At 48.3% G+C, this 18,626-nt stretch overlaps 1 protein-coding gene across 4 annotated transcripts in view; it reads left to right on the top strand.

Moving 5' to 3' along the window:
- KLC2 (kinesin light chain 2) overlaps positions 1 to 14,972 on the top strand; it is a 32,384-nt gene extending 17,412 nt beyond the window's left edge. Inside the window, exons 12-17 of one of the 4 annotated variants that reach the window (XR_014786371.1) lie at positions 1,365 to 1,473; positions 4,435 to 4,584; positions 6,145 to 6,269; positions 8,095 to 8,155; positions 9,502 to 11,661; positions 11,784 to 12,277. Coding sequence is in view for 3 of the 4 variants with exons in the window: in XM_084824872.1 (XP_084680998.1) it covers positions 1,365 to 1,473; positions 4,435 to 4,584; positions 6,145 to 6,269; positions 8,095 to 8,155; positions 13,406 to 13,567 (607 nt within the window). In the remaining variant the exon portion in view is untranslated. Of the gene's footprint in view, positions 1 to 1,364; positions 1,474 to 4,434; positions 4,585 to 6,144; positions 6,270 to 8,094; positions 8,156 to 9,501; positions 12,278 to 13,405; positions 13,639 to 13,874 lie in introns of those variants that run through there. The other 3 variants (XM_084824870.1, XM_084824872.1, XM_084824871.1) reach the window with 3 other exon arrangements.
- The last annotated feature ends 3,654 nt before the right edge of the window (positions 14,973 to 18,626 follow it).

Genomic DNA, 18,626 nt, shown 5'->3' with positions numbered 1-18,626 from the left:
TTATTTATTGCACTTTGTATCCTGCCTTTCTTCCATGGTGGAACTCAAGGCAATGTGTATATAGAATTCCCAGGGAGTCTCCCATCCAGTCACTGACCAGACCGAGACCTGCTGAGCTTCAGCAAAGTGGCTGCCTCAGTGCCTTCAGGCCGCACTCTTTGATGTTTCTTTAACTGCATAATCCCCGAGGTGGCTTTGTAAAAATCACACCCAAAAGGCTGGAGAAAAGCAAAGCTGTATGGGTAACATAAACGTTCTTGAGCAGAAGGGACAGTTCATTTACACCAACTTTCTCCAGCCTGATACCCTTCAGATGTGCTGGGCTACAGGTCCCATTAGAACATAAGAAGAGGCCAAAGGTCCATCTAGTCCAGCATTCCGTTCACACAGTGGCCAACCAGCTGTAGAGCAGGAACCCACGAGCAGGGCATGAGGGCAACAGTACCCTCCCACCCATGTTCCCCAGCAACTGGTGTACTAGGCTCACTGCCTTTGGTGCTGGAGGTAGCACATAGCCATCAGGACTTTTCCTCCAGGAATGTGTCCAACCCCCTTTTCAAGCTATCCAAATTGGTGGCCATCACTACATCCTGTGGTAGCAAAATCCATAGTTTATGTGCTGTGTGAAGAAGCCCTTCCTTTGGTCTGTCCTGAATCTCCCACCAATGAGCTTCATAGGATGACCCTGGGTTCTAGTTTATTGAGAGAGGGAGAAAAATACCTCCCTATCTTCATTTTCCACACCTTGCATAATTTTGTAGACTTCTATCATGTCTCCCCTTACCTTCCTTTTTTCCAAGCTAAACGATTCAATGACAGCCGGTGACACCATTCAGGGTTTTACTTACCACCAAACAAAATTCCAAAGGTGCTATCCAAAGTGCTGAAAGGTGCTACCCAAGGTGCTGAACCTTATCCCCCAAGCTGGGTTTAGCACCTTGGATAGCATCTTTCAACACCTTGAGAGTTTTGGCTGGTAGTAACTAAAGCCCTGAATGGAAGCACAGCCCCTCTGGAATTGGAGCCACCAGCTACCACTGGTCCCATTATCTCTAGCCAGATGGACATCACTAGCTGGGATTGTGGGTGCTGTAGTCCAACACATTTGGAGGGCACCAGGTTGGGGAAAGCTGGTTTACACTTGCTGCGCCTTTTGGCCTAGTGGATCTAGCAATAGGGTACCACTGTCATTTTTCTGTCTGATCAGTTTCTTAAAACTATGTTAATTTAATCCATTAATAGGCTAAATTGTTGCAGGGCTAAATGTTTTGTCTTGGTGAGATCTCCTTAAGAGAATAGCATGGGGGACAAGGGTAGGATATCCTCGATCCATCTGCCTTTGTACTTTCTTCTCCCACCCACAGCCCCACAGTCAACACGACTCTAAAAAGCTTGGGTGCTCTCTACCGGCGCCAGGGCAAGCTGGAGGCTGCTGAGACACTGGAGGAGTGTGCCCAGAAAACCCGCAAGCAGGTGAGTGCTGTATCACGGTGCGCAAATGATAGGATAGGCAACGATATGTCTCAGCACTGTGATGGGAGCATGTGTGTGATATGCTCAGGCTTGCAAATACCACTCGCCTGGTCACCTATGATGAGTGAGAATTGCTTTCAAGTACAAAAAGGAAGTACTTCTTCACACAGCAGGTAGTTAAACTATGGAATTCACTTCCATGCTTGATCTCGTCTGATCGTAGAATCATAGAATAGTAGGGTTGGAAGGGGCCTACAAGACCATCAAGTCCAACCCCCTGCTCAATGCAGGAATCCAAGTCAGAGCATCCCAGACAGATGGATGTCCAGTCTCATCTTGAATGCGTCCAGTGTGGGAGAGCCCAGCACCTCCCTAGGTCATTGGTTCCATTGTCGTATTGCTCTAACAGTCAGGAAGTTTCTCCTGATGTTCAGCCGGAATCTGGCTTCCTGTCACTTGAGCCCATTATTCCGTGTCCTGCACTCTGGGATGATCGAGAAGAGATCCTGGCCTTCCTCTCTGTGACAGCCTTTCAAGTACTGGAAGAGCAGTATGCTATCTCCCCTCACTCTTCTCTTCTCAAAGCTAAACATGCCCAGTTCTTTCAGTCTCTCTTCATAGGGCTTTGTTTCCAGTCCGCTGATCATCTCTGTGGCCCTCCTCTGAACCCTCTCGAGCTTGTCTGCATCCTTCTTCAAGTGTGGTGCCCAGAACTGGACACAGTACTCCAGATGAGGCCTAACCAGTGCTGAGTAGAGGGGAACTAGTACTTCCCGGGATTTGGAAGCTATGTTTCCATTAATGCAGCCCAAAAGAGCATTTGCCTTTTTTGCAGCCACATCACATTGTTGGCTCATATTCAGCTTGTGATCGACAACAATTCCAAGATCCTTCTCGCTTGTAGTGTGGTTGAGCCACGTATCCCCCATCTTGTAACTGTGCATTTGGTTTCTTTTTCCTAGGTGCAGAACTTGGCATTTATCCCTATTCAATGTCATTCTGTTGTTTTCTGCTCAGTGCTCCAGTCTATCAAGATCACTTTGAATTTTGTTTCTGTCTTCCATGGTATTAGCTATCCCGCCCAATTTTGTGCCATCTGCAAATTTGATCAGCATTCCCTGCACCTCCTCCTGCAAGTCATTAATAAAAATGCTTGAAGAGCACTGGGCCCAGGACTGAGCCCTGCGGTACCCCGCTCATTACCTCTCCCCAGTTTGAGAAGGTCCCATTGATAAGCACTCTTCGAGTCCGATTCTGTAGCCAACTGTGGATCCACCTGATAGTTGTTTCATCTAGCCCACTTTGAGCTAGTTTGCTCCTCAGGATATCATGGGGCACTTTGTCGAAAGCTTTGCTGAAGTCGAGGTATATTATGTCCACAGCATTCCCACAGTCCACAAGGGAAGTTACCTGTTCAAAAAATGAGATCAGATTCGTCTGGCAGGATTTGTTCTTGACAAATCCATGTTGGCTTCAAGTAATCACTGCCTTCTTTTCAAGGAGCTTACAGATGGATTGCTTGATAATCTGCTCCAGAATTTTCCCAGGGATTTGATGACAGACTGACTGGTCTGTAGTTCCCAGGTTCCTCCTTTTTGCCTTTTTTGAAGATAGGGACAACATTAGCCCTCCTCCAGTCATCTGGCACTTCCCCTGTCCTCCATGATTTCTCAAAGGTAATAGACAGTGGTTCTGAGAGCTCTTCTGCCAGTTCCTTTATTACTGTAGGATGCAGTTCATCTGGCCCTGATCTCAGAAGCTAAGCAGAGTCAGCCCTGGTTAGTACTTGGATGGGAGACCGCCTGGGAATCAGGCTTCCTGCATTGAGCAGGGGGTTGGATGCGATGGTCTTGTAGGCCCCTTCCAGCCCTATGATTCTATGATTCTAAGATGTTAGTGGTGGCCACTAATTTAAAGCCATCAAAAGGGGATTGGACAAATTCATGGTGGAGAAGGCTATCAACAGCTACTAGTCCTCATGGCTTTATGTTACCTCCAGGATCAGAGGCCATATGCCCATGTACACCAGCTGCTGGGGAACATGGGCGGAAAGGTGCTGTTGCACTCCTGTCCTGCTTGTGGGTTTCCTGTGGGCAGCAGATTGGCCACTGTGTGAACAGAATGCTGGACTACATTTTTATTTTTTATTTTTTTATTAAATTTATTAATCGCCCATCTGGCTGGTCACCCAGCCACTCTGGGCGATGTACAACATACAATAAAACAGTTTAAAACAATAAAATTCTACAATAAAAACATTTTCTAAAATACCCTAACCCACCCCAAACGCCTGCCTGAACAACCGCGTTTTTGATGCACGACGGAAGCTCATTAAAGAGGGGGCATGACGGAGTTCCCTAGGGAGGGAGTTCCACAGAGTGGGGGCCACCACAGAGAAGGCCCTCTCCCTCGTCCCCACCAGTCTAGCTGTCCTGGCTGATGGGACAGAGAGAAGGCCATCCGAGGCTGATCTTGTTAAGCGGCCTGTCTGGTGCTGCTGGAGGCGCTCCTTAAGATAGGCTGGGCCGGAACCATATAGGGTTTTAAAGGTCAAAACCAACACCTTGAATTTGGCCCGGAAAACAACTGGTAACCAGTGCAACTCCTTCAGCACTGGAGTGATGTGATCTCGCCGGCGGCTGCCTTTAATCAGGCGAGCCGCCGCGTTCTGTACCAGCTGCAGTTTCCGAACCGTCTTCAAGGGTAACTGCTCCATGGTAACTGCTACATGGACCCTTGGTCTGATCCAGCAGGGCTCTTCTTATGTGATCAGGAAGAGGAAGCTTTGGTACACTGGAAGAGTTCTCCCCTCTTTTTTCTTTGGTGGAAGGGCAGTAGGTCAGATACAGAAACAGTATCTGCAAGAGTGGTTGTTTTTTCACCCTTCTATATGCACCACTGCCTGGGACAGTGGCTCTGGTCCCTGGGTCCCCCTCTGACTGATCTGTATCTTTGCACTAGGGCATAGATGCTATCAACCAGAGCAAGTTTGTGGAACTACTGAAGGACGGGAACCACTCGGAGCACCGGCCAAACCGCGAGGGAGTCTCCAGCACCAGCAAGTGCGAAAATGGGCCTGAGCTGGAAGATGGAGCAGCAGAGTGGTCTGGGGTGAGAGGCAGCAAAGTTTGACCCCCAGTCTTACCCAGTCGGACACTTAGGGCGCCACCCTATGCAGAAAAACGGGCTGCAAGTCCCAGCATGCTGGCTGGGGCATGCTGGGAGTTGCAGCCCCTTTTCTCTCTCTGAACGCGCATAGGGTGGCACTTCTAGTGTTTTTATTTTGAAATGCAGATTGCAAACGAAGTTAGCCCGACATCCAGTGGTCAGTTGGATGCTGGACAAGTAATTTAGGATTCATACCACGCTTTTGGACTCTTCAGTGTGGTTCATGTGCATGATCAGTGATCCTTACAAGAAGCTATTAACAACAAGTGGGACCTGCAACAGAGTGTCCCCTGTTCTAAAGGATTGAAACACCTCTCCTAAGACATAGTTCTGACAGTAAGAGCTTTACGCTACAATATGCTGGTATTTATTTTGCATTTTGTCCCCGCCCCTTTTGCCTTCAGCCCCGCCCACTCCAGGTATAGGGCAAGGAAAGACTCCTGCTTGCCCGGCAACAAGTCCCCAGGGTTCCAATGGAGGCAGTACTGAGCTGGATGAACCAGTGGCCTGACTCAGTATATGGCAGTGTCCTATGTTCTTATTAAATCCACCCTTCATTCAGAATCCTGAGGACTGGAAGCTTACTTTATTGTTAGGGGAAGGACAATAGCTCAGTGGTAGAGCTCAGGTTTTGCATGCAGAGTGTCTGAGAAGCAATCCTTGACATTTCACATAAGACTGGGAAAGACTCCTGCCTGAAACCTTGGACTGCTGCTGCCAGTCAGTGTTTAAAATATTGAGCTAAATGAACTAATGGTCTGAGTCTGTATTAAAGGAGCTTTCTTGTGATCCTAAATCAAATAGGCAAATACATTTATATTAAACATATATAATAATATAAATTTATTATAAATCATATACATTTATAAATTATATTACACATTTATAATAAATTTATATAAATTTATAGATTTATAAATTCTCTGTCATTCATATATATATATATATATATATATATGAATCTCCATCCTCTATCTCTATTCTCTGTCTCTCATATATATATTTAGCAATTGTGCAGAGCCTAAAATATGAGTCATACATTGACTTATTGTCTTGATCAGCCTAATAAGTACCCTCTGTTAAATGGTACCTATATCGCTAAAGAGTAATCCGTTGCAGTAATGTTTCTGCTTAACTACCATAAAAGATGTTGACTCTTTTAAAGGTTGCCTTGGTAAATTCAAGCTTGGGCAATATACATGAGAAGAAATGAATGTATCTTTGGCTGTTTCAAAATTGTAGCTGCTTTAAAAACTGTGAACACAGTATGTCAGGGGCACGTGAAAACAGCACTGCGATCCATTTAACAGCACAGCTACTGATGAGGGTGGAAGCTGAAACATATGTATGTATGTATATGTGCATTCTCTCTCTCTCTCTCTCTCTCTCTCTCTCTCTCTCTCTCTCGTTAGTCTTTCTCTCTGCCATATATACTGTATATATTTTCCTGGGTCGTTGCTCACCATTTTCCCTGTTGTTCTTCCTCTCCCGCCCCGCTTCCAGGTGGGCTCTGGAGCTCTGCGACGCAGCGGCTCCTTTGGGAAGCTGCGTGATGCCCTGCGACGAAGCAGCGAGATGCTGGTCAAAAAGCTGCAGGGGAGCAGCCCGCAGGAGTCCAGGAACCCCGGGTGAGTGCAGGCCTGGTGGCGTGGCTTGACTTCGGGAGCAGGCAGGGGAGGGAAAGGTGGGGGAAGGGGGTGCCCCAGGCTAGCTTATGCTTTTAAGAAAAGAAGAGCCGGTGCTTATTGGAGCAAGTGAATACCTGGATGCTGTGGGCATTGAACTGTCTCCAGCTCTGAAATTCCATTTCAAAGAAGTTCCTGTGGCTGCATTCCAGGGGTGGGCAGCGCCAAAGGCAGTAGGGTATGGCCAAAATACCGGCATATTTTAGCTTAAAGGTCTTACTGCCACAAACTAAGCCTTAGGAGAGGTGTTTCAAGCTTTTAGAATACGGGGGGGGAAACTGCCCCAAAGCCAGGAAACCACCAAATGGTTGGTGGTGGGGGCAAAAGGGGCGTGACCATCTGGGACACCCTGCAAGTCCAGATTTTCCCTGCAGGCTGGGTTTGACCCCCAGGCCTGAGCTTCTGCACCCCTGCTAGATGCGTTGCTTTGCCTGGCTGTTTCCATGGGCTTCCCTACTAAAAGGGAAAGCTGTTTATCAACAACCACCCCCCTCCACAACAATGATGCCAGGACTGCTCTGCTGGATCACACCCGGCCTCCATCCAGTCCTGCATTTTTGGATCGGGCCAGTGGCTGGCCAGATGCCTCTTGGGAAAGTTCACAACAAAGGGCATGAAGGCGACAGACCTCCCTTCTTGAACATCCCCTGCATTGGGTACTCGAATGTAGACTGCCTCTGTACCTGGAGGCTTGCTTCCTGAAAGGCAGCCAAGAAATATTTTCAATAAATAAAAATAAAATAAATAAACTCTTATAGCTAAGAACATATGAGGAGCCTTGCTGCTGGATCAAACCCTGAATTTTTGTGAGCCAGCCAGAGAGCTTTGGCTATGGGATGGTGTAGAAATATAATAAATGAAATGAAATTAATAAAGGCTGGGGTCCTATCTAGTCATCCCAGCATCCTGTTTCCAGGGGTGGGCAGCCAAACAGAGACCCGAGGGAAGCTCGCAATGACATTAGTGGTGTTCTCTTCCCCTGCCACCAATATTTGTTCCCAACATCTGTCGTTCCGAGGTGCACATCCAAGTAGAACGTACCCCATATTTGGAGGCTAATGGCTAATTAGCAGAGTCTTACAGGAGGAAAGGCCTAATCCAGCCTTCCCCAACCCGCTGCCTTCCAGATGTGTTGGACTACAGCTCCCATCATCCCCAGCCAGCATGTTGTAGTCCAACACATCTGGAGAGTGCCAGGTTGGGGAAGACTCATCTAACTCTCCTTTCTTTGTAAAGTGCCTTCTGAGGCTGTTGTCGGCGCATCTTGGCGTAGCAGGTCCCGTGAGTTAATGTATGAGTTGTATGATGAAGTGCTTCCTCCTTTGTCGGTCCTGATGCTACAATCAGCCTCTGATCCCTGTGGGAAGAGGCAGCAGTGAGGAAGCCTGGGCTGGGATGCGTGTGCCAGTGTCTCCTCAAGAGACCTTCGGGCAGCCTGAGATCACTCTGTACTGTTGCTGCGTAACATTTGCCCTTGTCTTTTAGCTGCCTTGGCAGAAAGGCAGCATAGAGCTGCATTAAAGAAATAAAAACGTTTTGAGAGAGCAAGAAAGGGATTTCCCTCCACGCCCCCCTCTCTGCCCATTCGTAATTTTCTCAACGCCTTCCCAGAGTTTGTCTCGTAATGTTTTCTTATCCTGCCCATTGTTCAGTGGCTCTCAGAGTGAGATTCCTTGCAGTCAGCATTCCCCCCTTGGGCGAGCCTTGTTTTCTCCGTCTTTATAGGCCAAAACGCCTGACTTCTCTGGCACTTTTTGTCTCCCTGCAGGATAAAGCGGGCCAGTTCTCTCAACTTCCTGAACAAGAGTGTGGAAGAGGATTCAAGCCAGGTATGCACAGACCATCTTGGGACTGCCTTTTTTTTTTTTTTTTCCTGAGCAAGGGAAGGAAGTGGTGGTTGCCTAGCAACCACAGGATGTGATCTTCTAACCACTTCAAGGCTTGGCCTGTCCTCTGGAAGCCTGTCTTCTGGTTGCCAGGCAACTGTCATGTGTTCCAGCTCATTCTTGCTCATTGTGCCACCACAACCATAATGGTTTCCTGCCTAAATGCTAGAATTGTTGTCTATTGTTGGTGGAATTGCGTGGAGGGAGGCGTGGAGGCCTAAGCCTCCACTTCCTGTGCCAAATTAGAAGAGATCCCTTGTCCACATTTATCCTATCTAACCTGGTGAGGTGGGCTGTGCTGAGGGTGGGGGGGGAGAGAGAGAGAGAGAGAGATTGGCTTGCTGCCAGCAAAGGCCTCTGGATGAATTTCAGGACTGGGGAGAGGCGTTCTGGGCCTCCTCAGCATCAAGACCCCAAACACTCTGGACCCTCTACCATGCAAGGTTCCCACTCAGAAAACAAAGGACTTATTTATTAATTGTTATTAACAATATTTATATACCGCTTCTCATTTGAAACAAATCCCAAAGCAGTTTCTGTTATAGTTGATTGGTACTGTGGCAAAAGGCTGAGCCATGTTCCTTTTTTACTACTACTACTACTACTACTACAGAAAAGCATGGATCTTTTACGATAGGGGTGTTGAACCACTTTGAGCCTGAGGGCCAAAGTCCATTCTGGAGAAGCTGTTGGGGGAAGGGGTATTCCAGTGGTGGGTGGGGCTAAAGGCAAAAGGGGTGGGGCCAACCCCCCCCGCATATTTGAGTTTAAGGGTGCAATCCTGAGCATGTTTAGACAGGAAAGAAGTCCTACAACTCCCAGAATTTATAGGAGGTTTTTTTTCTGTCTAAACATTCATAGGATTGCGCCCTAAAGTTCTTACTGCAACTAAGTAAGCCTCAGGAGAGGCGTTTTCACGTTTTGATGCGGGGAAAAAAACTGCACAAAAGCCAGGAAGCCACGAAATCATCTGAGATATGAGGTGTGGCCAGATTTGGCCCCTGGGTCTGAGGTTCTACAGCCTTTTTTAAGATTACCTAAGACCCTTTCAAAAAACCATTTTCTCTTGTCCTAAACATTTGTGTGCCGGCTGAAGGGAATCCAAATGGTGCCATGCCCCCACATACACAGGGCGGTAAAATTATTGGTGCCTTTGCATGATACTCCCAACCCGCTTCCCTTTTGCCCTCATAGCGAGTGTTCCAGCCATTCTTTTGGGATTGCTCTTGACCAGTTTTTCCCCATCATTCCTGTGTTTACAACGGTTATCCCCTCCCACCCTTTTTCAGGGGTCCAGCAGTCTATCTGACAGCCGGGGCCTTAGCGCCAGCAACGTAGACCTCTCCCGCCGTAGCTCCCTGCTGGCGTGAGGAGCAGCGTGGCTCACACCAGGCAGCCTGGGTTGGATTGTGAAGACCTGGGCCACGTCGGACCACTCCTGCCTTCTCCCTGCTGCTGCTCTGCCTGTGACTGCCTGCCCCGGCGTGGCGCCAGGAGTCGCCCACCCCGTCGTCACAGGGCTACGCCGTTGCAACTCGCCTGGTGTGGTTGGAACGGTATGCCCCCCCACTCTCTCTCACACGTGCGTGTGCTCACACTCACACACACACCGTCTTCCTCTCCACTGCCAGCATGTTGCTGCCACCCTTGTCATTGTATTTCACTACTGGAAAAGAGACTGTGGTTAATTGGATGAGTGTGGCTCTTCACTCTGCCATCTTTGCATTTCCTCCTCTCCTCCCCGCCCCAAGTATTCCTCGGCAGTTTAGTTCCTTGTAAGGAAGAAGGTGATCCTATCCACTGTCAAGGGACCCAAAGCTGCCATCTTCATATATGTGCACACTACACGTTTTTAGAAGTGCCCCTTCCTGGGGAGGCTGGGAAATGTCGTTCTTGGGTGGTGGGAAGGGGGAGAGAGGTCACGGGGCGCATCTCAGAAAATACTCGGCAAGCGTGGAAGAAAGGTGGGGGGCAAAAAAAGAAGGTGGCAGATCGGCAACCGAGCTAGCGGCTCCTATGCTCATGAGGAGCCACGCCACGCCCTGCTTGGGGCAGAAGCTATGAGCTAGAAAGCTGAGGCTCCAAGGCAAAGGGGGCCATGCCCGTCTCGTAACCCAGGAGTCTAGATGGAGAAGAACTGCATTCCCCAAAGTTCCTTGCAGCAGCCCTGTGCCATTTCTCTTTTCTTCCTGTGGTGGTATTGTCCCTGTCTCTGTTCTTATCATTGTGTCCTGGCCTCAGGGAGGCGTTGTGCTCTTGAGATGCCCAGTCCCCGCTGCTAGTCTTACGTGTCAGTTCCCCTACCTCCAGGCTCTTTCACTCCCCATCTCTTCCCGCGTGCCCCCATCCCTACTCTGCCTCGCCCTTGTCATTCTTTTTAACGCCTCGATTACGGCGCAGGTGTGGCAGCCTCTGAACTCATGTGCTTCCCATGCCCACTTCAGCCAGTGCTGCTGTTCGTGCATGAAAGATCTGTCACCTGCATTTCCCCCCTCCCCACCTCCCAAAGAAGGAGTTTGGGGCCAGGGGAAGAAGGCCGGGGTGTCTCTCCACAGCTGCCTGTGCCACGGGTGCTGGGGGTGCCACGTCAGCAAAACTACGGCTGGCCCTCACCTCAAGAGGGATTGGATACGGTGCCTGCCCCCTTCCCTTCTTGCTGGACTGAGCAGCAGCGATGCATTGTGGGGTGGACATTGTCGGCATTCAACGCTGGACACTGCGCTAATGGACCTGTGTTGCTTTGGGGGGGCGGGGGGGGCGTTTTAAACTGGACAACGGTTTAGCTGGAATCATTGCCCTGTTTCTACAGCGGTTCAGGCGTGGCTGTTGTGTCTGAGCACGGGGATCGAGGCATCTTGTGAGAGGATGGGGAGCTGGAAGGCAGGGGTCATCTCAGAGTGGAAACCAAAATGGTTTCTCACTCTGGACTGCAACTCCCATCAGCCAGAGCCAGGGTGTTGGGACTTGCAGTCCAACAACACCTGGAGGGCCACGTGTCCCCCTACACCTGCTATAATAATTCTGCAAGCCTGTGCCAAGGAAAGTTCACCTGCAGGTTGGTGCCGAAGAAGGTTGATCAAACCCACCCTTCCCTCTTGTGCAAGCGCAGATGCGTGTACACCGGCTTTGCTAAAATTTTCTCTGGAACTCTTAAGCAGCTTTGCCCAACCTGTTGCCCTCTAGCTGTCTTGGACTGTAACTCCTTCATCCCCAGCCCACACAGTGTGCTGATGGGAGCTGAAGGAGGGCAACAGGTCCGGGAAGGCTGCTCTAAGCGCTCAATAAACCTGCCTCCTAGAGAAGTTTTAAAACTGCAGCTGAAGCCTGAGGTGGGGCACAACTCCTCCTCCTCCTCCTCCATGTGCATGCTCCCCCACCCCTACAGAGAGCACTCCCTCTTCCCTGAAGTATGCTGCTATCCCGGAGTTTCTGGATTTAATATGGGGCAGGCTTGCTGTGCCTCTTAGGATGCAACCCTATGTATGTTTCGACAAAAAAGTCTTAAAACTCCCAGCATTCCCCAGCCAGCATGCTGGGAGTGTCGGGCTTTTTTCTGTCTAAACATGCATAGGGTTGCATCCTTAGTAGCTGTTCAAGGTGGAGAATTTCAGCAATTGCAAATCCTCCCTTCGTTGTGCTTCGCTGGGGAGAGAAACAGCCTCTGCTAGAATTAACTCCTTTCTGCGCAGCGTATAAAAAGTGCAGGGAGGGGGTGGCTTTCGGAAATCTGGTGGCTTTCCTCTGCCTCTTCGTCGTTTGTAGCACAATATGTAAGAGACTAAGGGGTTATTTAAGAACACACCATGCAGGCCTGTCACTTTACCGCGGGTAGGGGGGATCTTCCAGGTAATACCCACTTGTTCCCCCTCTCCTAGGAAAGGGTCTGCCGAAGGGCAGAGCCCGCAGCAACTTCTACCACTTGAGTGTGTGCTTGTGTGGAGATGGGGGTGGGGTGGGATGCTGAGACTTACTAGCTACTGTGGGGTGGGTGAGAGGAAGGGCATAAATGGGGGTAGGGGCAAATTTTGCTCTGTATTTAATTATGTTGCTGTAGAAATAAAATGTAAAAAAAAAAGTCCATCTCCCGTTCGATCTTTTTCTTTCTTTCCCACCCGCCTCTCGAACTGACTTTAATTCTGTTCTTTACTGCACTTGTTATAAGAGTTGTATCTGTCCTTTTAAACTTCTAAGCCGGGTTACTGCGTGACACTAATCAATGTATTTGATAGCAAGCATTATGCTGCGTTCAGTGGAACGGTGTCCCCAAGCAACTTCCCACAACAAAAATGATGAAGAGAGGGGAGAATGTGGGTGTTTTAGAGAGTCAGGATGTCAGCTGTGTCTGTCATACCTGTAGTAGATGGCCACATAATCCTTCTCTTTATTTTCCCCCCAGAATCACGCATAGTAACATATAGTTTTGGACTCTTTTGGAGGCAGTGTCGTTCTCCTACTTCCCCATCCTCAGCATGTTCGAGTAGAAAATATTGCTGAGCCTCCTCTGTGCTGGCCACCAACTCGCTTGCTCCTGTTGGTTGGCCCATTGCCCACGTTCTCAGACCTGGAATTGCTCTGGCTGGGGAGTAGCACATCTTAACATTTGTCTTTTTCAAACCTACCAAATGCGAGAGCACCCGCTCACAGCTGGGGTACAGAACCTCAGGTCCGGGGGTCAAATCCGGCTGGCCTGGCGCCCCCATTTGGCCCTCGGGTTTCCCAGAAGGCCTTGGCCCTGCCCCCTTTCCTTTGACCACTGATTGTTTTGGGGGTTCCCTGGCTGTTGTGCAGTTTTCCCCCCATTCTGAAAGGCTGACATGCCTCTCCTAAGGCATAGTTACCAACAGTAAAAGCTTTCAGCTGAAATAGATTGGCATTTTGGCTCCGCCCACCACTGGAATGTGGCCCCCGAAGGCTTCTCCAAAATGGAATGCGGCCCTCAGGTCGAAAGTGGGTCAACACTCCTGAGTTACATCACCATCATCTTGTCTTACCTTCCCTAGTTGACAAAGGCAGGCAGTGATGTATGAGCAGCTGTCTGTTCTGCAGCTCTGATGTCCCTTTTTGCCAGAGCCTTCCCCGAAGTTTGAGCCTGCCCTTTTTTCTTTTCCTTTTTTGAAGCAGATCGCAACCTGTCCAAGCAGACTGGCTATTGCCAAGTAGCGGTTAATGAGGGTATAACTTCTGTATTTGCAGGAACTTTGCTATTCTCCAGCCAGCAATCTAGGGTGCAGAAAGGGGAGGGCAGGTAAGTGGTGTGGACCAGCAAAGCACGGGGGGTGGGGGGGACCCTGGAGGCAGCAGAATCGAGCCATACATTCCAGATGCAGAAATGTGTACTGTGTTACTTTGGACTGAAGGTGGAAGAATCGCTCCCACCCCACTCCTAACGGCAGAATCCTATACATGTCAAATCAGATAGACGTACAGTCAGGGCCAGAAATATTGGAACAAGGATAACTTTTGGCAGTTGGCCTCTGTACACCACCACATTGAAGTTGAAAGGAAACGCACCCAGATGGGAGCGAAGTCAGGACTTTCAGCTGTAATTCAAGGGGTTTGACAAAAGTGGGGCACTAACCATTCAGGAAGGACAGCCAGTGGCATACACACACACCCATCATTGGTGGCTCATAAGTAATGGAACAAACCAACATCATTTCAGAATTAAGGATCACCTTTAATACTGGGATGAAAATCCTTTGCAGTCAATGACTGCCTGAAGTCTGGAACCCATGGACATGACCAAATGCTGAGTTCCCTCCCTCAAGATGCTTTGCCAGGCCTCTACTGCAGCTGCCTTCAGCTATTGCATGTTTGTGGCTCTTTCTGCCTTCAGTCTTGTCTTCAGTAAGTGAAAAGCATGCTCTGTTGGGTTGAGATCAAGTGACTGATGTGGCCATTGAAGAACATCCCACTTCTTTGCCTTCAGAAACTCTTGGGTAGCTTTTGCTGTATGTTTTGGGTCATTATCCATCTGCAATATGAAGCGGCGTCCTATCAGTTTGGCAGCTTTCGGATGAATCTGAGCAGAAGGTATAGCCCTAGACACTTCAGAATTCATCCTGCTGCTTTTATCAGCAGCCAGGTTATCAATAAACACCAGTGACCCAGTTCCATTGGCAGCCATGTAACAGCCAATTGTTACATGCCCATGCCGTAACACTGCCTCCACCATGTTTGACAGATGATGTGGTATGCTTTGGATCATGAGCTGTTCCTTTCCTTCTCCATACTTTTCTCATCATTCTGGTACAAGTTAATCTTGGTTTCATCAGTCCAAAGAATCTTATTCCAGAACTGGGCAGACTTTTTTAGGTGTTTGCTGGCAAAGGCTAATCTGGCCTTTCTGTTCTTGAACATCACCAGTGGTTTGCACCTTGTTGTGAAGCCCCCTCCCTCTGCCAAGCATGCACATGTATTCATGGAAGAGCTAGTCACACTCGACCCCTCCTCCCGGCATGCCCATGCCGCTGGCATGCCCATGCCCAAAATGAGGAGTTTACAACATCCTGTGTTGATAAAGCTCCATCAGTGGGCTTTATTTAAGTTAGTTATGAGCTCATATACAGATTTCAACGTGGTCATAAAAACATGAACCTCTAAAACTAATACCTGGTTATTAGCATCCTCTTGGATTGTCTTGCATGCAAAAGATACAACCTGCAGTGTTGTTAAACTTTTTAAAGCTGCCCTGCCAATGAAAATGAACCAGTGCTGAATGCCATTATAGGTCAACCAAAATAAAGGCAATTTCAGGGTGTCTTTGTTTCTGAAGTATTTCTTCTTGTCTAATCCATGTGTGTGTATTTTCTTTTCTTTTCTCCTGTGTGTGGAGAGATCAGAAACCTGCCTTTAGATCATTTGCACAATGTTATGTCTTTAAAAAAAACCAAACACACACACAACTGTGCTGGATGGTTGGCTGGCCGGCCGGCCAACTTTTATATCTTTGAACGTTCCTCTGCCCAGCGTTGGCCCTGCCTCCAATGACCCCTTGGCTCCACCTCTGCTGACCTTCCCCCCCCCCCAGTTGGCCAGGAGTCACCACTGCAAAAGTGTGCGGCTGCTGTAAGAAGGGCAAATTCCATGTTAGAATTAAGAAAGGCAGCAAAACTACAACTGCCAATGTTCTACTGCCCTTATACAAATCTATGGTATTGTCCTCATGGGACAATCCCGTCAGGTTCCTGGTATTATGAGAGGAGAAAAATGTCTCCCTATCCACTTTCTCCACACCATGCATCATTTTGTACACCTCTATTGTATCTCCCCTTACCCTCCTTTTCCCCAAGCTAAACAATCCCAGCTGTTGGGATTTTCTCCTCTCATAATACCAGGAATCCGATGGGATTGTCCCATGAGGGTGATTGGTGGGAGATTCAGGACAGATCAAAGGAAGGAGGAATAACGTTTCCTATTGGGAATGAAGCATACATAAACAAAGGAACCTTAAGAACTTCAGAAGAGCCCTGCTGGATCAGGCCAAGAGTCCATCTCGTCCAGCATTCTGTTCCCACAGGGGCTTACCAGCCACAGTGGCTTACCAGCCCACAGGGAACCCACAAGCAGGACATGAGTGCAACAGCACCCTCCTGCCCAGGTTCCCCAAGCATACATAGGCATACTGCCTCTGATACTGGAGACAGTGTGTAGCCATCAGGACTGGTAGCCATTGATAGCCTTCTCCACCAGGAATTTGTCGAACCCCCTTTTAAAGCCATCCAAATGAGTGGCCATCACCAGGTCTTGTGGGAGCAAATCCCATAGTTTAACTCTGCGCTGTGTCTCCAGTAGAAATCTAGGAGAAAAATGTCTCCCTATCCACTTTCTCCACACCATGCATCGTTTTGTACACCTCTATCGTATCTCCCCTTACCCTCCTTTTCCCCAAGCTAAACAATCCCAGCTGTTGTAACCTTCCCTCACAGGGGAGGTGCTCCAGCCCCTTGATCATTTCAGTTTCCCTTTTCGGCAGTTTTTCCAGCCCTTCAATATTGTGTTTGAGGTGCGGTGGTCAGAACTGTACATAGTTTCCCAGCTGTGGTCACACCATAGATTTGTATAAGGGCAGTAGAACATTGGCAGTTGTAGTTTTGCTGCCTTTCTTAATTATGCCTAACATGGAATTTGCCTTTCTTACAGCAGCCACACACTTTTGTAGTGGTGACTCCTGGCCAACGGGGGGGGGGGGTCAGCAGAGGTGGAGCCAAGGGGTCATCGGAGGCAGGGCCAACACTGGGCAGAGGAGCGTTCAAAGATATAAAAGTTGGCCCATGCCGGCAGACTGAAGCCTAAGAGAGTAAAATGCAAGGATGTGTGCATCTTTGTTTTTACATGAGAATAGATTTTAAAGATAGGCTGATAGAATTTTGCCAAGACAACTCACTGTGCATAACAAACACTCTCTTCCAACAACGTAAGAGACGACTTTATACATGGACCTCACCAGACGGTCGACACCAAAATCAGATTGACTACATCCTTTGTAGCCACAGGTGGCGGACATCTCTGCAGTCGGTAAAAACAAGACCTGGAGCTGATTGTAGTTCAGATCACGAACTTCTTATTGCACAATTTAGAATCAGACTAAAGAGAATAGGGAAGACCCACAGATCAGTTAGATATGAGCTCACTAATATTCCTCAAGAATATGCAGTGGAGGTGAAGAATAGATTTAAGGGACTAGATTTAGTAGATAGGGTCCCGGAAGAACTATGGACAGAAGTTCGCAACGTTGTTCAGGAGGCGGCAACAAAAAACGTCCCAAAGAAAAAGAAAACCAAGAAGGCAAGATGGCTGTCTGCTGAGACACTGGAAGCAGCCCAAGAAAGAAGGAAAGCAAAAGGCAACAGTGATAGGGGGAGATATGCCCAATTAAAATATGACAGCAAGATGTCAAGGTGATGCGTGCCATATGCCAGCAAATTTGGAAAACACAAGAATGGCCACCAGATTGGAAAAAATCAACTTATATCCCCATACCAAAAAAGGGAAGCACCAAAGAATGTTCAAACTATTGAACAGTGGCACTTATTTCACATGTCAGTAAGGTAATGCTCAAGATCTTGCAAGGTAGACTCCAGCAATTCATGGAACGAGAATTGCCAGATGTACAAGCTGGGTTTAGAAAAGGCAGAGGAACTCGAGACCAAATTGCCAGTATCCGCTGGATAATGGAGAAAGCCAGGGAGTTTCAGAGAAACATCTATTTCTGTTTTATTGACTATTCTAAAGCCTTTGACTGTGTGGATCATCACAAATTGTGGCAAGTTCTTGGTGGTATGGGGATACCAAGTCATCTTGTCTGCCTCCTGAGGAATCTGTACAACGACCAAGTAGCAACAGTAAGAACAGACCATGGAACAACGGACTGGTTTAAGATTGGGAAAGGAGTACGGCAGGGTTGTATACTCTCACCCTACCTATTCAACATTTACGCAGAACACATCATGCGACGTGCTGGGCTTGATGAAGCCAAGGCTGGAGTTAAAATCGCTGAAAGAAACATTAACAATCTCCGATATGCAGATGATACCACTTTGATGGCTGAAAGCGAGGAGGAGCTTATGACGAAGGTGAAAGAAGAAAGTGCAAAAGCTGGGTTGCAGTTAAACCTCAAAAAACCCAAGATTATGGCAACCAGCATGATTGATAACTGGCAAATAGAGGGAGAAAACGTGGAGGCAGTGACAGACTTTGTCTTTCTAGGTGCAAAGATTACTGCAGCCAGGAAATCAGAAGACGCTTACTTCTTGGGAGGAGAGCAATGACAAATCTTGATAAAATAGTGAAGAGCAGAGACATTACACTGACAACAAAGGTCCGCATAGTTAAAGCAATGGTATTCCCCGTAGTAACCTATGGCTGTGAGAGCTGGACCATAAGGAAGGCTGAGCGAAGGAAGATAGATGCTTTTGAACTGTGGTGCTGGAGGAAAATTCTGAGAGTGCCTTGGACTGCAAGAAGATCAAACCAGTCCATACTCCAGGAAATAAAGCCAGCCGGCTCACTTGAGGGAATGATATTAAAGGCAAAACTGAAGTACTTTGGCCACATAATGAGAAGACAGGACACCCTGGAGAAGATGCTGATGCTAGGGACAGTGGAAGGCAAAAGGAAGAGGGGCCGACCAAGGGCAAGGTGGAGGGATGATATTCTGGAGGTGATGGACTCGACCTTGGGGGAGCTGGGGGTGGCGACGGCCGACAGGAAGCTCTGGCGTGGGCTGGTCCATGAAGTCATGAAGAGTCGAAAGCGACTGACCGAATAAACAACAAACCTACACCCTGAGGTGGTACGGCCCTCTCCTACCACTACAATTGGCTCCCTCTCTTCATTCCCTTTCCCTATGTAGACCAGATCAGAAACTCCCTTGTAAGTCACTTTCAGCTACATAAAGAGAAGGTGGGGTCCA

This window comes from Heloderma suspectum, chromosome 17 (assembly GCF_057233095.1).
Source record: "Heloderma suspectum isolate Gila_16-S chromosome 17, 16-S_ref, whole genome shotgun sequence".
Lineage (NCBI taxonomy): Eukaryota > Metazoa > Chordata > Lepidosauria > Squamata > Helodermatidae > Heloderma > Heloderma suspectum.
The sequence above is the reverse complement of the archived record's forward strand: the minus strand, read 5'-3'. Positions and strand labels throughout refer to the sequence as shown.